The sequence below is a fragment of the Ovis canadensis genome, chromosome 12 (genome assembly GCF_042477335.2).
Source record: "Ovis canadensis isolate MfBH-ARS-UI-01 breed Bighorn chromosome 12, ARS-UI_OviCan_v2, whole genome shotgun sequence".
Classification (NCBI taxonomy): domain Eukaryota; kingdom Metazoa; phylum Chordata; class Mammalia; order Artiodactyla; family Bovidae; genus Ovis; species Ovis canadensis.
In genome coordinates, this window is record NC_091256.1 from 86,137,155 (window position 1) to 86,153,330 (window position 16,176).

The 16,176-nt window shown below is 50.9% G+C and overlaps 1 protein-coding gene across 1 annotated transcript in view; it reads left to right on the plus strand.

The window, feature by feature from the left end:
• PLXNA2 (plexin A2) overlaps positions 1–16,176 on the plus strand; it is a 226,595-nt gene that overhangs the window by 147,114 nt on the left and 63,305 nt on the right. Inside the window, exons 6-9 of the mRNA XM_069544266.1 lie at positions 629–752; positions 2,455–2,608; positions 3,296–3,392; positions 6,532–6,646. Of these exons, the coding sequence (XP_069400367.1) occupies positions 629–752; positions 2,455–2,608; positions 3,296–3,392; positions 6,532–6,646 (490 nt within the window). The remainder of the gene's footprint in view (positions 1–628; positions 753–2,454; positions 2,609–3,295; positions 3,393–6,531; positions 6,647–16,176) is intronic.

Sequence of the window (16,176 nt, forward strand, 5' to 3'; positions counted from 1 at the left end):
GCAGGGAGGGGGACCCCTTCCAGGGCCCGAAACTGGGCTTTTGTCTAACACTCAGAAATGAATTGTCCAAGGAGATACACGTGTTGATAAAGCAAGATACTTTATTGGAAAGGCCTCTGGGCAGAGAGCAGGAGGGTGAGGGAACCCAGAGAACTGCTCTGCTACGTGGCTCGCAGTCTCGGGTTTTATGGTGATGGATTAGTTTCCAGCTTGTCTTTAGCCCATCATTCTGACTCAGAGTCCTTCCTGGTGGTGCAGGCCTTGTTCAGCCAAGATGGATGCCTGTGAGGAGGATTCTGGGAGGGGGTCGGACATGTGGTGTCTCCTTTTGACCTTTCCTGAACTCTTCCGGTGGGTGGTGGCTTCTTAGTTCCGTGTTCCTCACCAGGACCTCCAGTCATAAAACAGCTCATGCCAGTGGTGACTGTGGTGCCTGGCCGGGGTGCTTCCCCTAACAGATTCTTTCCCACTGAGCCACCAGGAACGCTCCCTTAGCCTGTCTTTGACCGCAGTAGAGACCATCTGGGAGTTACCGAGCCCTCTGGGAGAAGTGAAGCTCACCCTGAGAAGACGGACACGGGCCTCAGAGCCGCAGAGCCCCTCGCTCACCCCTGTGTGTCTGTGGCAGGTGCTCCCGCAGAGACCGGTGCCAGCGGGCCTGGGAGCCTAACCGATTTGCCGCCAGCATCAGCCAGTGCGTGAGGCTCGAGGTGCACCCCAGCAGCATCTCCGTGTCTGAGCACAGCCGGCTGGTGAGTGAGCCCGTGCAGGGCCTGGGGGCGGGGCACAGCGCGTGCACAGGCGTGGGTGTGTTCCTTTAACTCCAGCGCAGTGTAAGCGGATCAGACTCCACACGCTCCAGGACATTTTAGAGGAAAACTATGGTAACGCCTGTCGTTACCCAGGACCCAGTCATTCGCCCCGCTCCTTGCAGATCCGTCACCCATTGATCTGGTTTGTAAATCTACATTTTGCGTTTAGCAACAAGCCTCTGCAGCATCATGCAATCCCATCCCATTCTGTGGTGTATGATAGAGATTGCAAGGGACCACCTGGTACAGTCGCCCACAGGAACTTGGAGTTGCCTTTGTATGTGTATGTGAGAGAGAGGCAGACAGACAGACGGACAGACAGACACAGAGAGACTGAGGCTTAATTCACAGGGTGTGCCAAAAGAGAATATTAAAGAGGTACAGCTGTCCTTTACCACCTGTCCAGGTGCAAGCCCAAATACTCCGCGTCCTCGGGCCTGCGCGGTTATTTCCTTCTGGAGGTTTTATGGGCATTCACGAATGCTAATTAGTTAATGAACCTCCCAAGACTTGCGTTCATTCATCCGCACGGGGAGGTTTTAGCTCCCATAGAGCTGAGGGAACAAACAGCAGCGTTTGTACCTAAGTCTCTCGGCCCCATGGAAACGAAACTGGGGCAGAGGTTCCGCAGCAGACAAATGTATGGAAAGACTAGGTGATGGCCACTGGGGCTGAGAAAGCCCTCCAGGCATCATGGGAAGACAAAGCGAGACCTCCCTCCCTCAGGACTCGCTTCTCGGAAGACACGGGGTGTTGTCACCGCGAACCCCCTTGGGCACTCCCCACTGGGAGTCACGTTTCTCTCCTCTGGTTTCCAATACCACTTAGATATCATATTGTCATTTAGTACAAACCCACTTCCGAGGGCACGGAATTCAGAGCGGTGTTTTGCTATTAAACGGTTTCTCGATCATTCTTCTGACTGTCTGTGATATTTTTACCATTCAGAGGAGGATATTCAAACTTAAAAAGTCTACAGACCTCTGGCCTGTCTCCCTGGAAGCCTAGGGAACCGCAGACATCATCCAGGGCATTGGTGTCCACTCCCTGCCTTTCTCTGATCCCCTAAGCGCCTTGTGAGGCAACTGCCCTGCTCTCGGGGAGCACTCGGGGGGCAAAGAGCCAGAGGCCGACCGAGAATAGAAGCCCACCACCTTGGTAGCCAGCCCCTGCATGACAGCCAGGGTGGGGAGCCAGCCAAACGGCAAACTCCTTATAAACCTGCAGGCTGGTGACACATGTTCTCCTGTGAACCTAAGGCTTGTCTGTGATGAGTTCAACTCATAACTGGCTTTTTTCAAGTTTGCATGGTTTCATGTCAAAACGAGTTCGGGCTGAGATGGGTTTTGGGAACTTCCCCACCTCTAGCATCCCCTCCTCTCCCGCCAGTGTTTTATGATTCTGGACAAGACTGAAAAGTAGTGTCAATAATAAAGACCACCGACCCTGCAACACCCCTTGCAGTGCTACGGTAATGGCTCCGGGTCAAAGCTAGATGGTCTCCTGGACCGACATCCTCTTCCTAGATGAGGTCTGGGGAGAGGAGTGAGCAAGTAGACAGCGGCAGGGCCAGGCCTGGAGCTCAGGTCCCCTGAGCCCTGCAGGGCCTTCCCACAGCATCGTCTCTCTGCTCCGCCCACAGCTCAGCCTGGTTGTGAGCGATGCCCCTGATCTGTCTGTGGGCATCTCCTGTGCCTTTGGGAACCTGACGGAAGTAGAGGGACAAGTATCTGGGAGCCAGGTCATCTGCATCTCACCGGGACCCAAGGATGTGCCTGTCATCCCTCTGGATCAGGGTAAGAAGCCTCTGCAGTGAGTGTCAGATGCTCGGGGCTGCTTGATCAGGCTGGCCCAGAGTAGGGAACCCAGGAGACAGGGTGGCAAGTGTCAGCACAGACCGACTGACAGCTGCCAGACTAGGTCTTCTTACGCCAGACTCTAATTTGACTTGTAAATCCATTTAAGTTTGAAAGCAAGCTGTCATGCCCCAAGGAAATTTCAGGAAGAGAGAGGTCCCTGTCTCCTATTTGGGTTAAGCCTGCACAGTGTGCGTAAGAGTTTTTTCAGACTTCCCTTCCCTTCAAGGAACGTCGGTGGCTTCAGCCAGTGGTTTTTAGTAGGTTCTCTCCATAGAACTGGGGGCTTTTAGAGGTTTTGACCTGATATATGTATTTTTAAAAGTTTTATTTTTATATTGGTGACCTGATATTTCTGACAGTCTTTCAGTAACTGAACATATTCAACCTAGGCAGGGGACCCTACAAGATCTGATCTGTCACCTCCTCCCTAAGAGGGTGTCTGGGTCTCAGTGATGGGCTGGTGATCAGAAGGACAAAAGGGACTCTTGGAAGAGGACTCAGGAAGGCTCCATCTGCCATCACTGCCCCATGGGAGCCCCGGAGTGGCTGAATGATTTACCCCCTAGCCTCTCCACTGGGCTCCCAGCTTGTAACTTTCTCCTCCTCCCCCCCTTTTTTTTTCAGACTGGTTTGGGCTAGAGCTGCAGCTGAGATCCAAGGAGACAGGGAAGATATTCGTCAGCACTGAGTTCAAGTTCTACAACTGCAGCGCCCACCAACTGTAAGCACGCCCCTAGCGGCGCTAGCAGTCATTAGGGTCAGAACGGGAAGAGCACCCAGGCCAGCGCCCTCCCTTAGAGATGAGGTCAGAGGAGGCTGGTGAGCAAATGGGTCCCGGCAGGGCCAGGCCAGAAGCCGACTTGCCCCGGGTCTGGATATGTGTGTGTGTGGGTTCCTAAGTTCCCTTAGGACAAGAACGGTCTTACGTTCACCACGCAGTCTCCTGATCAGACATGGCTCTTTGTCTAGAACAGCGAAAAGTGTCCCATAAATATTCCAGATATATTCAGTTTATTCAGTTATACCAAACTGAGTGGCATTTGCTGTCCACAGCCTCTGACCTCATTCAGTCTCCCTTGCAACACACCCTACCCTCAACTCTCAAGCTAAAACCGGTTTGAAGTAGAAACAGAAGTCACAACCCAGGAGCTCGAGGGAAAGTCCTCCCTTTTATGCCAGCGGGTGGTGGCTTTGAATGTGGAGATCGACAGCCAGCGGAATGTAGCCACATCATCCATGGGCACATGAAGAGGGCCTCAGAGGTGACAGCCTCAGAGGAAGGGGCAAGGCTGAAATGGCCTCACCCAGCGCCTGAATAAAGGACCTGGGCTGGGACACAGCCAGGAGGCTTTCAGCTCTACAGAGCTCCACACTGAGCCTTCAACTTTTCAAGGAGGAAGCGAAAACCAGACCCAACCATCGGTCCCCAGGGGGCTTAGGTGCTGCCCATCTGACTTCACCAGCCACGTCCAGCAGCTGAGTGCCATGGCTATGAGTTCTTACCGCTGTGCAGAAAGCCAGGCGCACTTCATAAGTAAAAATCAGGGCCAGGAGTGGAGAGAGACCCATACTTAGTTTCTGCCGGTCTTCTCTTGAAGTGAAACTGAGACTCTTTCCACATCATCTGGAAACTCATGTGCTGTGTGATTTAGAAAAAGAGAAACCAGGGTCTCTATAATAGGGCCATGTAAGAGCCATGTGACCTTGGTCATAGGTAAGAGCAGAGGTCAACCAAGAGCTCCAGGCCAGAGGGAGAAGCACCTGGGAACATTCTGTGGCCCCATCCTTCCTGTTGCCCGGGACAGCATCTGCCTGAGGACTCCAGTGGCATCAAGTTTGAGGGTCCAGGCTGTGGTCACGATGGACCCAGCAATCCATGTGGGGAAAGGCTCTGTTAGCAGCTAAGCCCTAAAGGAATCTTTAAGCCATAAAAACAGACAAACAAGCTTCATTCATTTCCCCTTTTCTGATCTGGATTTTCATGATGAGAATCATCTGCTGGAGTTCTCGGGTCTCCGGAGTAGCTAAGGAAGGAGACGTCACTTGGACCCATTTGGGACAAATCAGTAGATGAGACAGAAAGACAGAACAAGTGATAAAAAGTGGCTTGGGAGGAGCCAAGACAAGGCGGTATGTCGCAGAAGCTGAACCGGATAAAATCGCCCCCTAAGCCCTGCATCCAATCCCAGCTAACCCTGTTTTGGGAACCGCGAGCATCTTGGAGTGGGAATTCCCCAACCTCCCTCTCACGCTCCAGCACAGTGGTGATGGAACGCATTGCTTGTGAGAACGTCCTCATCTCCACAACACCCCAGGGTGATGTCACCACTCTCAACCGTGGATTACCGTGGCAGTGGAGATGCTGTCACCGGCAGCAAGTTTTAGCAGAAAGAAAAGCAAGTATCTTTGACCTTTTATTGCCACGCACTGTCTTATCTTACCCATCCAGTTACAAATCACAGGATCGTGTTCAAGCCTCTCTTTTTACCATGGTAAACTAAGGCCCAGAGGGGATAGGTGCTCCATTGCAGGTCACCAAATTAGCAAGTGGACAAGCCTGTTCTCGAAAAACCCTGATCTCATCATCCCTGATCCACTTTTGTGATTTCCTTGCTGAATCGTAAGATGTGAGGAAGACCCAATCCATCTGGCCTAAGTTCAGGAACGAAATAACCATCTAGAAGGGGATGGAAATATCCAGCATGGGGAAGAAGCATCGATGGGATATCGCGCCTGGTCCGCCATGGTTTATAAGCCAATGGGCCCTGGATCAAGCCCCATCCGCCCGAATGCCGTTACAGCCCCAGCAGGTGGCGCCAGTTTGCAGACCTGGCCATGTGCCTGCCAGGTGGGTCCTGGACTAGGGGATCTGGCAAGGACCGAGTAGGTCAACTCCACCGGCCAAACCTATTTCCCTGACAGTGGTCTGACCGCACACAGGGAGCCTAGATGATACACAGAATGCAGGGGAAACCAGAGGGAAAGAGGCGCTCTACCTGGCGAGAAGGGCAGGAGCCACACGCAGCCTGTCGCTCCCATGTCTGGCTACTTGGAGAGGGCGACAGAGTTATCAGCAGATACCATTCACTCCACGCAAACTCCAAAACACAGGTGATATGAACCACCTGTGAACACTCAAATATGCTTTAAGAGCTTGAAGTAACAGGTAAGTTAAGCCCCTAAAAATAATACATTTAGCATTGTATTTTTTAAAACCACGTCCTATACGTTATCTCGTTTGACACAAAACAACCCCGTGGAGTGGACAGAAAAGTTTTAGTACAGACGGATGAAGAAATTCCGATTCAGCAGGTGAAGTGACTTACTCAGGGCAGCCCTAATGGCAGGGCCAGAGGCAAAACGGGAACCAGGTCGGCCCAGTTCCTATCGCTGCTCTCCTTGGGCCGTTCCCTCTTATAAGTGGCACTGGGCTGGCAAATGTTTAGCTATCAGAAATCAGGGAGAAAAGCTTATTAGGTGGCATTTTCCAGTTTCTGTGGCATAAATACTCCCTCTGTGGCCCGTTTCAAGCTGCTATCACGTCAATGACCCGCTTGCAACATTCCTAAAAATATGAATAATTGGCTGTCATGAGCGGAAACAGAGCAACTCCAGCACTCCACTGCTTTCGGAGACATTCCCACTCTGGACACGTTTCTCCCTCAATTTTCTGGTCCCCTGGTCCCTTGAGCATCTTAGAGGAGGAAGCCACAATTTTCAGGGCTGGGGATGCCCCCCGGCCCACCCCCCTGAGAGTGAGACTCGGGTGACAGACTTCCATCACGGCACGTGGGCTCCCAGGCCCCCTTCCCTTCCCTGTGTGCTCTCCTCTTTGCCTCTTACTGTCTGCGTCTTTGCAGGTGCCTGTCCTGTGTCAACAGCGCCTTCCGCTGCCATTGGTGCAAATACCGAAACCTCTGTACTCATGACCCCACCACCTGCTCCTTCCAGGAGGGTCGGATCAACATTTCAGAGGTAAGCAGGGCTCAGCCTGGCATGGCAATATCCCCGGTGAATCCACGCAGACCTCCCTTTTCAGATGGCCAGTCCGACAGCTTAGCTATCTCCTTGCCCTGGTCCAGGTTGGCTTCTTCCCAGAGAGGTTAGAAAGCCCTGGTATTATAAAGCCAAAGAAAAAAAAAAAAAGGCAGCAAATACTCCTGAGGAGACGTGTGCTGTATTTGCTAGATTCCAGGAACTGTATTCATTCAAAAGTACAAGGGGAGCTGAGAGCTGAGACTGAAAGCTCAGAGGAAACATATCCAACCACACAGGCTCCACGGTCTAGAAGAGTGTAGAGAATGGCATTTGTTGTCTGAGCTTTAAGCCCTCTGCTTGGCTGCAGACATAGTCTAGTTTAATAGCACATTCACTCTCGACCACTCTTCCATGCCAGCCTCTCTTCTAGGCTAAAATTCAATGATTCTTTGACTCTTTTGTAGGACTGAGTAGGTGGCCTTATAGAAGAGAGAGGCAGTCCGCTGGTGAAAAGAACCCAGGCTTGCTAAAAGTCACATTTTATGAGCACAGTTGATATGCCATCCCTAAGGCCGGTTCCACCTTTGTTATCAACACGGAGATAATAAGTTGCTTATCTTTCCAATAAATAATCCCACCCAGTGATGTTTCCTTGAGGTTCACTTTCTTACAAGCTCACAGCGGGCCTTAGGACAACGAAGCCTACTAGGTCAATGTCCTTTTCTCATATCTAATGTTTTCCATGCCCCAGGGTGACCAGTAGTTGGGTTTGAACAACTGTAGAGACCTTACTTCTTCCCACAAACCCACGTGTGGGTGAATATACATCCCCATCTCGTTCTACCTTTTAGGAAATCCATAAATGTAAACAAGTGACGTGTAGCATGTACAAATATTGCTGTGACCTTCATCTGTCTCCCTCTTACATTAGACTGAAGAAGTGAAGTCACTCAGTCGCGTCTGACTCTTTGCGACCCCGTGGACTGTAGCCTCCCAGGCTCCTCTGTCCGTGGCGTTTTCCAGGCAAGAATACTGGAGTGGGTTGCCATTTGACTACAACCTCCTTAAAGGCAGGAGTTACATCTTATCATTAAATCCTCAGGACCTTTTTCAGTGAAAGTCTGCAGCGTGCATGCATGAAAGCATAGAGGAGTCAATGACCACTGTAACCAAACATCATTGATAGGAAGTGTTCCTTGGAGCTCCTTGCCTAAGATTTCAAGAAAGTTTCTTATCTCTCCTAATCAGGGTAGAAGTAACAATTACTTCCAAGAAAGAGCACCTTGATCGACATGATCATGTTGTACACTTAATTTTTTTAATTAGATGATAATTGCTTTTGTGTTGGTTTCTGCTGTAGAAAGAAGGGAGAAGGAAATGGCAACCCACTCCAGTGTTGTTGCCTGGAGAATCCCAGGGATGGTGGAGCCTGGTGGGCTGCCATCTATGGGGTCGCACAGAGTTGGACACAACTGAAGTGACTTAGCAGCAGCAGCAGCTGCTGCTGCTGTAGAAGAATATGAATCAGCCATTCAGTTCAGTTCAGTTGCACAGTCGTTTCCAACTCTTTGAGACCCCATGGACTGCACACACCAGGCCTCCCTGTCCATCACCAACTCCTGGAGTTGATTCAAACTCATGAGCCATTGAGCCGGTGATGCCATCCAATCATCTCATCCTCTGTCATCCCCTTCTCCTCCTGCCTTCAATCCCAGCATCAGGGTCTTTTCAAATAAGTCAATTCTTTGCATCAGGTGGCCAAAGTACTGGAGTTTCAGCTTCAGCACCAGTCCTAATGAATAGTAAGGACTGATTTCCTTTAAGATGGACTGGTTGGATCTCTTTGCTGTCCAAGGAACTCTCGAGAGTCTTCTCCAACACCATAGTTCAAAAGCATCAGTTCTTTGGCACTCAGCTTTCTTTATAGCCCAACTCTCACATCCCTACATGACTACTGGAAAAACCATAGCTTTGACTAGATGGACCTTTCTTGGCAAAGTAATGTCTTTGTTTTTAAACATGTTGTGTAGGTTGGTCATAACTTTTCTTCCAAGGAGCAAGCATCTTTTAATTTCATGGCTGCAGTCACCATCTGCAGTGATTTGGGAGCCCAAAAAAAGTAAAGTCTGTCACTGTTTCCACTGTTTTGCTATCTATCTGCCATGAAGTGATGGGACCAGATGCCATGATCTTAGTTTTCTGAATGTTGAGATTTAAGCCAACTTTTTCACTCTCTTCTTTCACGTTCATTAAGAGGCTCTTTAGTTCTTCTTCACTTTCTGCCATAATGGTGGTGTCATCTGCATATCTGAGATTGATATTTCTCCCAGCAGTCTTGATTCCAGCTTGTGCTTCCTCCAGCCCAGCGTTTCCATGATGTACTCTGCATATAAGTTAAATAAGCAGGGTGACAATATACAGCCTTGATGTCCTCCTTTTCCTATTTGGAACCAGTCTGTTGTTCCATGTCCAGTTCTAACTGTTGCTTCCTGACCTGTTAAGTATCCTTATATCACCTCCCCTTGAGGCTCCTTCCCACTCCACCCCCACCCAGCCCTCTAGGTATCACAGAGCACCAGGCTGAGCTCCTTGTGTTACACAGCAACTTCCCACCAGCTGTCCGTTTTACACAAGGCAGTGTAGATATTTTGGCGCTGCTCTCTCAGTTTGTCCCAGCCTCTCCTCCTCTTGATGTGTCCACAAGCCCCCGCTCTGTGTCTGCGCCTCTATCCCCGCCCTGCGGATAGGCTCATCAGGGTTAAATACCTCACGATTTTATTCGTCAATTGTTGTTTAGTCGCTAAGTCAGGCTGGACTGTTTTGCAGCCCCAGGTACTGTAACTCACCAGGCTCCTCTGTCCATGGGATTTCCCAGGAAAGAACACTGGAGTGGTTGCCATTTCCTTCCCCAAGAAATCTTCCTGACCCAGGAATCAAACTCATGTCTTCTATATTGGCAGGCAGGTTCTTCACCACTGAGCTACCTGGGAAGCCCAGTTATCCCTCAATAAATCTAATTTTTTAAACTTTTAATTTAAGAAGAAAGTAAGCTTTGAAAGGTTTCCCACACACACACACACACACACACACACAGACACACACACACAGAGACACACACACACACACACACACACGGCCTTGAATTCTTCTTAGCTTCTGAAACAATATGTGTTATATTCAGGCTAGAAAAAAAATGAAATCTGCCTGTCTTGAAAGAAAGACACACAGATGGTGCCCACAGGCGGTATTTAAGGCAGACCCAACCGCAGGTGCCTCCGCGGGATGGAGCCAGTTATCTCGGGCCCCGAGAACCTTTCAGGGAGGCCTTTCCTCCAGCCAGTCGGGATGGTTTGAAGTGGCTGCCGAGAGAGCGCCACGCTGGTCTTAGTGGGCCTCGGAAATTAATCCCAGCCCCGGGATCCTGCAGGAGGCTGAGACCGCTTTTCAGGCCTGTCTTCTCACCCACAGTAAAGGACCCACGAGCCGAGGGTGCGGCGGGAGAGAGGGGGGACCCAGCCTGGGCGTCCACAGGACAATAGCCGGAGGAGGCCAGGTGCCGGGGGCAGGGTGACGCTGAGGCCAAGGCTGGGCAGTGAAGGGCCTCAGACACTGACCTTCATACCACTTCTAATCTCCTAATTTAAGTTAGTAAGTGTTAGTCGCTCAGTCACTCCCGACTCTGCGACCCCGTAGACTGCAGCCCGCCAGGCTTCTCTGTCCTTGGGATTCTCCAGGCAAGGATACTGGAGTGGGTTGCCATTTCCTCCTCCAGGGGATCTTCCCAACCCAGGGATCAAACCCAGGTCTCCAGCACTGCAGGCAGATTCTTACAGACTCAGCTACAAGGGAAGCCCTTAACCTCCTAACTTGGTTGATGAAATAAGTCGAGGAGGACAACAGAATGCTGAGAGAGAGGGAGAGGGAGAGAGGCAGGGAGAGGGGATGACGGGGACGTCCGGATGAGAAGCCACTCCATTTTCTCCTGGCGGCGGGGCTCCTTCAGGCCCAGAGAAACACAGAGCCGAGCCTGACGGGACCTGCAAGCCACAGGAGCTCGGGCAGCGGGTGGAAGACCCAGCGAGACAGTAACTCTGCCCTGTGTGGGGCCAGGGGCCTGAGGCCCAGAGGGCTAGCTGGAATCATGCCGCCTCTCTCACATGCTCTAGAAGTCCCTGGAACACAGCTCCCTCTCGGCCACGGGTAACTCAAGAATTCCAGAGAGCCGGGCCTGGGAGAGGCGGTTGCCATGCGAAGTTAGGATTAAATTAATACCGAAAGAGCCCTGGGGGGAAAGCCAGAGGCTTCCCGGCTCCGTTTTCATTTCCTCTCCTTAATGTCTGCTCCTGGAGGTGAGAGAAATGCCTTAGTCTCATCGCCTCCTCCTCCTCACCCTGCTGACAGGCCCCAGGCCCCACCCTGGGGATGGGCCCTCTCGGAGGGGCGGCCCCGGGCCCCCCAGGCTCCTGACTTAGCTCAGGACGGGAAGCGGGAGGCAGGACCCTAGGAGATGGCAGGGCTGCAGCCCCTCACACATCACTTCCCAGCTGACAGCCCGCAGACCCTGCTGCTTGCTGTCCGAAGCTTGCTTTCGGGGGAAGCCCCGATCCAGAAAATGGGGGGAACCACAAAGGTGCATGTGTTCAGCTTGAGCGAGGTTCCTTTATTCGGTCGGGAGTCTTTCCTGGCATCCTCAGGTTCTTCTGGGAACTGGAGATCCCTTAGCTGTCCCTTTGGGGTTCCTAGAATATCTTTTATGCTTCCAGTAAGCCCCCTCCCCCCTGCCCCACTGCAGTTTGAACCAAAACTTTACATCTATCTACTTCTTAGAAACAATATATAACTGATTAGCTCCATTGATTTGTATAGCAAAGCTAAGACAACGCATTTCCCTTCTCTCGCATGTGACAGGAGGGTGGGGGAGGGGAACCAACCGCACCAGCATCCTTCAGGGACTTGTTAGAAATTCAAATTCTTGGGCCCCATCCCAGAGTAAGCCGAAGATTGAGAACCACTGACATATGGCATCTCAATTGATTCTCACAACAGACCTGCAGTTTCACATAATTCATATTTGACAGACGTAGTAACCAAGATGCTAAAAATTTAGTTTTTTTTTTTTTTTTTTTGCCTAAGGCTACAGAGAACTCAGGCATCCAAAAAGGCGGAGTACAGGGTGCTTTCTCCAGAAAATCAGGCCCAGTTCACGTGTCTGTTTTCATGGTCTCAGCTACACTTGCAGTCCTGATCTTAACCAGGCTCTGTGCTGTTGGTCATGAGGGTCCGGGGTGGGGAGAGCGTATGTGTGGTCCTCAGGCGCTCAGTCACGTCCAGCTCTTTGAGACCCCATGGACTGTAGCCCGCCAGGGTCCTCTGCCCATGGGATTCTCCAGGCAAGGATTCGTGAGTGGGTTGCCACGCCCTCCTGCAGGAGGTCTTCCTGGCCCAGGGATCCAAGCCGCATCTTTTCCGTTTCCTGCATTGGCAGGCAGGTTCTTTACCTCTAGTGCCATCTGGGAAGCCCCCCAGTGTGGAGGGACCTACACAAGTCCATTCGCACAGATGGAGAAACTGCCCGTGGAGGACAGGTCAGTAGTACCACGTCCAGACGCAAAGGTGGCCAGTACATGAGGTACGTCTGCCCATTTCTTTCCAAAGGGCTGATGGACCGATGCTCCCAGGCCTAGTCCTGAAAACCAAGAACTGCCGTGCTAAGTGAAAGTGTTAGTCGCTCAGTCTGACTAACAACCCCATAGACTGTAGCCTTCCAGGCTTCTCCATCCCTGGGACTTTCCAGGCAAGAATGCTGGAGTGGACTGCCATCTCCTTCTCCCAGGGATCTTCCCGACTCAAGGATCGAACCTGGGTCTCCCACATTGAGGGCAGACTCTTTTCTGTCTGAGCCACCAGGGAGGTCCCAGAGTGAATGAAATTCAAAATAAACATATTAGCAGTTAGCATTTGTTGAGAGTTTATTATATATGCAACATTATACGTGTATATTTTTAACCTCAGTTTTAACTATTCTGTGAAGTAAATTCTGTCCTAGATAAATGAACTGATGAGTTTAGACAGTTTTCCTATGATCCTCACATAAATGCAGAAATCATGATTCAGTGTTCCCAAGCTGGCACTGAATAAGTTCAAGTCCTCTGATCCTGCATTCACATGAGAAATATGCAGTGATGATATTAACACGGTTAATCCAGTTTATTACCACTGATGACAGACCTTCATGTCCCTCTTGCCTACAACCTACAGTTGTCAAGGATAACTGGTCCCATTTTATAGATGCCTATATGGTAAATCTGTTCAGTCATGTTTGACTCTTTGCAACCCTAGGAACTGTAGCCCACCAGGCTCCTCTGTCCATGGGATTCTCCACGCAAGCATACTGGAGTGGGTTGCCATGCCGTCCTTCAGGGGATCTTCCCGACCCAGGGATCGAAATCCCATCTCTTAAGTCTCCAACGTTGGCAGGCGGGCTCTTTACCACTAGCGCCACCTTGGGTGCCCATTTTGTAGATGAGGAAGTTGAATTTCAATTGAGCCATCTCTTGAGTGCTTTTAAGTTCATGAGCCAGACCTTTCCCCCACTCAGAGCCCAGCCAGTCTCGGATGGGGTCCCAGAAATCTGGGCCCCCCTGGGCCAGGTTAAGCAGTGACACGGTGTTTGCCAGCGGGTGTGCGCCGGAGTATATATGGCTTTCAGCTTGAAAAGCTCATCTCCCACCATGGCTAAACCAGGCCTAGTGAGATGTAGATACATAAATATCTCCTTTACACCCTGTCCCGGGGGAAAGATAGAACCACATAAATCCGATTAGCTTACCCGGATGCGGGCTGCTCTCTCTCTTTGAAGTCCAGTGGGTGAAGATAATGTCATTTGCACGTGGGAGCCGTCGTTTCCGAGGGCTGAAGGAAGGGTCCCCCGTGCTGAGAGCTGGTGAAGTACAGAACAGGGTGGACCATGTGGCCTGGAGGCTCGTCCATCAGGCTGCAGGGCCAGTGTCCTGCCCTCCCCCCTCACGTCTCCTCCTCCTCAGCCCACCCCTCCCCCGGGATGTCCCCAAACAGGGCATCTGCTCATCTTGATAGAAACTCAGCTTGCTGCTAAGGAGCGGGATCCTGCTGCCCATTGACCTAGAGGCAGAGGGAGGAACAGAATGAACTACAGAGGTCACTCAGGAGACCGGGGGTCTGCAGGAGCAATGTCTTTCGGCAGCGTTCACAGCAGTCCTCACGCTCTGCATGAAGGGCGCAGCGTGTGTCTGTATGCAGGTGTGTGTGTGTGCTCCCAGGAGCAAACAGGTCGGAAATGGCCTTTTATATTTGATGACACCTATCACCTTCCACGGGCTTCCCTGGTGGCTCAGCTGGTAAAGAATCCACCTGCAATGCAGGAGACCCCGATTCAATTCCTGGGTCAGAGAGACTCCCCTGGAGAAGAGAGAGGCTACCCACTGTAGCTTGCGCTTCCCTGGTAGCTCAGCTGGTAAAGAATCCACCTGCAATGCAGGAGACCCCGATTCAATTCCTGGGTCAGAGAGGCTTCCCTGGAGAAGAGAGAGGCTACCCACTGCAGCTTGGGCTTCGCTGGTGGCTCAAACGGTAAAGAATCCACCCGCCACGCGGGAGACCCATTCCTGGGTCAGGAAGATTCCCTGGAGGACCGCATGGCAACTCACTCCTGTATTCTTGCCTGGAGAATCCCCGTGGGCAGAGGAGCCTGGCGGGCTATAGTCCATGGGGTCCCAAAGAGCCAGACCTGACCAAGCAACTAAGGCAGCGCAGCGCAGCATCACCTGTCACAAACCCCAGAGGAACTGGCGTTCCGACAGCGTGGCGATGTTCCGGGCTGCCAGCTCTCCTGCACCTTCCACCCACACCACCGCCTTTCCCACCCAAGACCCACTGCCGCCTCCAGACAGCCAGCAGAACCAGCTCATAACCCAAGGAGTCTGTGTATCCCCTGTTTCCTAGGAGAAGAGAGGACACCTGGGCACCAGTCACTTCTTTTCTTTGCCCTAGAGAATGCAAGGAAGGATGCGATTCTGTCGGGCCCGAGAGAAATAGGAAAAAAAAAAAAAAAAAGCAAATCCTGAGATTCTTTTCTCCAGGGGCAATCTCAGAACCCTTTTTAGGCATTTGGAAGCCCCTAACCATCACCCTTCAGCTCAGTCCCAGAGAGTCTGAAACAGCAGACCACAGGAATTATTTTTAAATAAAATTTTAGAATCTCTTTTAAAAATGCATAAAAGTACTCATAAAGTCTATTTATGATTCTTAAACTCTCAGGCTGAATCAGACAACCCAGCCCGAAAGATGAGGGTGTGTGTGGGTATGTAGGTGTGTATTTTTGCGTGTACACATGCATACGTGTATTTTTTTCATGGTTGATAGGATTCTACAATCTTGTTCACTAACCTAAGACATCATACTCCCCAAAGTACATCTTAAAAACTCTGCTTGTAAAATTTGAATTTGTTCTCTGAGCTCATTAGAGGTGAAAAACAACGGGTCATCCTTTACAGTACATCAACTAGTTCTGATTCTGAAAATCTGTTCTCTCCCTCTCTCTCTTACAGGTACACACACACACACGCACACACACCCCTTGCTGTACCGTAGCCTTATTTCCAGTCTAAATTAAAATTCTGATTTATTAGACTCAATGAGGATTTTTAGCCACTAACAGGAAATAGTATCTCCTTTTCGATGGGATGCCTGGGTTTTCCTAAAGTGGTGTTCACTTTTTTTTTTTTTCTTGGCTATAAATATATGAAAGACTCTGTCAAGAGTGCCCTCGGGGAATGAAAGTAAAAGTGCAGCAAAGAGCAAGTTTATGAGTTGGCAGCTTGAGTGACTGGCTTCTAAACAGGGCCCCATCTGTTCTGGGGCTGCCTCCTGATTCTGTCTCCTGTGGAAACCGAGCTTGCCCATGCCTTCACAGGCAGTCACCGAGGGATGGCTCCATGACCCCAGAGGTTCTGCCAAACCCTCCTAGACGGGTTTCTGTGGCACACTTCTCCTGGATCCAGCTTTCCGTAAATCCTCAGGATTCTTCCATAGATACGGACATACCAATTTAGCAAGCCTGTGACTCCAGAAACAGTGACCATTTCAAATCAATCCCAGTTTTGGGAATCAAACTCCCGCCCAAGTCTCTAGATGTCCGGAAGACAGGGATTTACCCTCATCTCTGAAGAATCTGGGAAGTTGGAGCCAAAAGGAAAGTTTGAGATAGTTTTGGGTCTGTTGCTTTACTTCCTTGATTTCCCCTTACCTTCCCACAAGCCATGAGCAGTTGTCCACTACATATCAGGAATGCGGATAAAACCTGGGGATATGGAGGTGAGTAAGATGCAGCCTAATCTTCAAGGCTCACAGGCCAGTGAGGAGGACAAGTCAACAGGAAGCTGCAACTGTGAGGGCTCAGTGCTGCTGGCGGAGGGCCCAGGGGAGGGGTGGGGAGCATCTGTGGCCTGCCAGCTAGGGCCAGAGCCAGGGGCTGCTTTACAAAGAAGGAG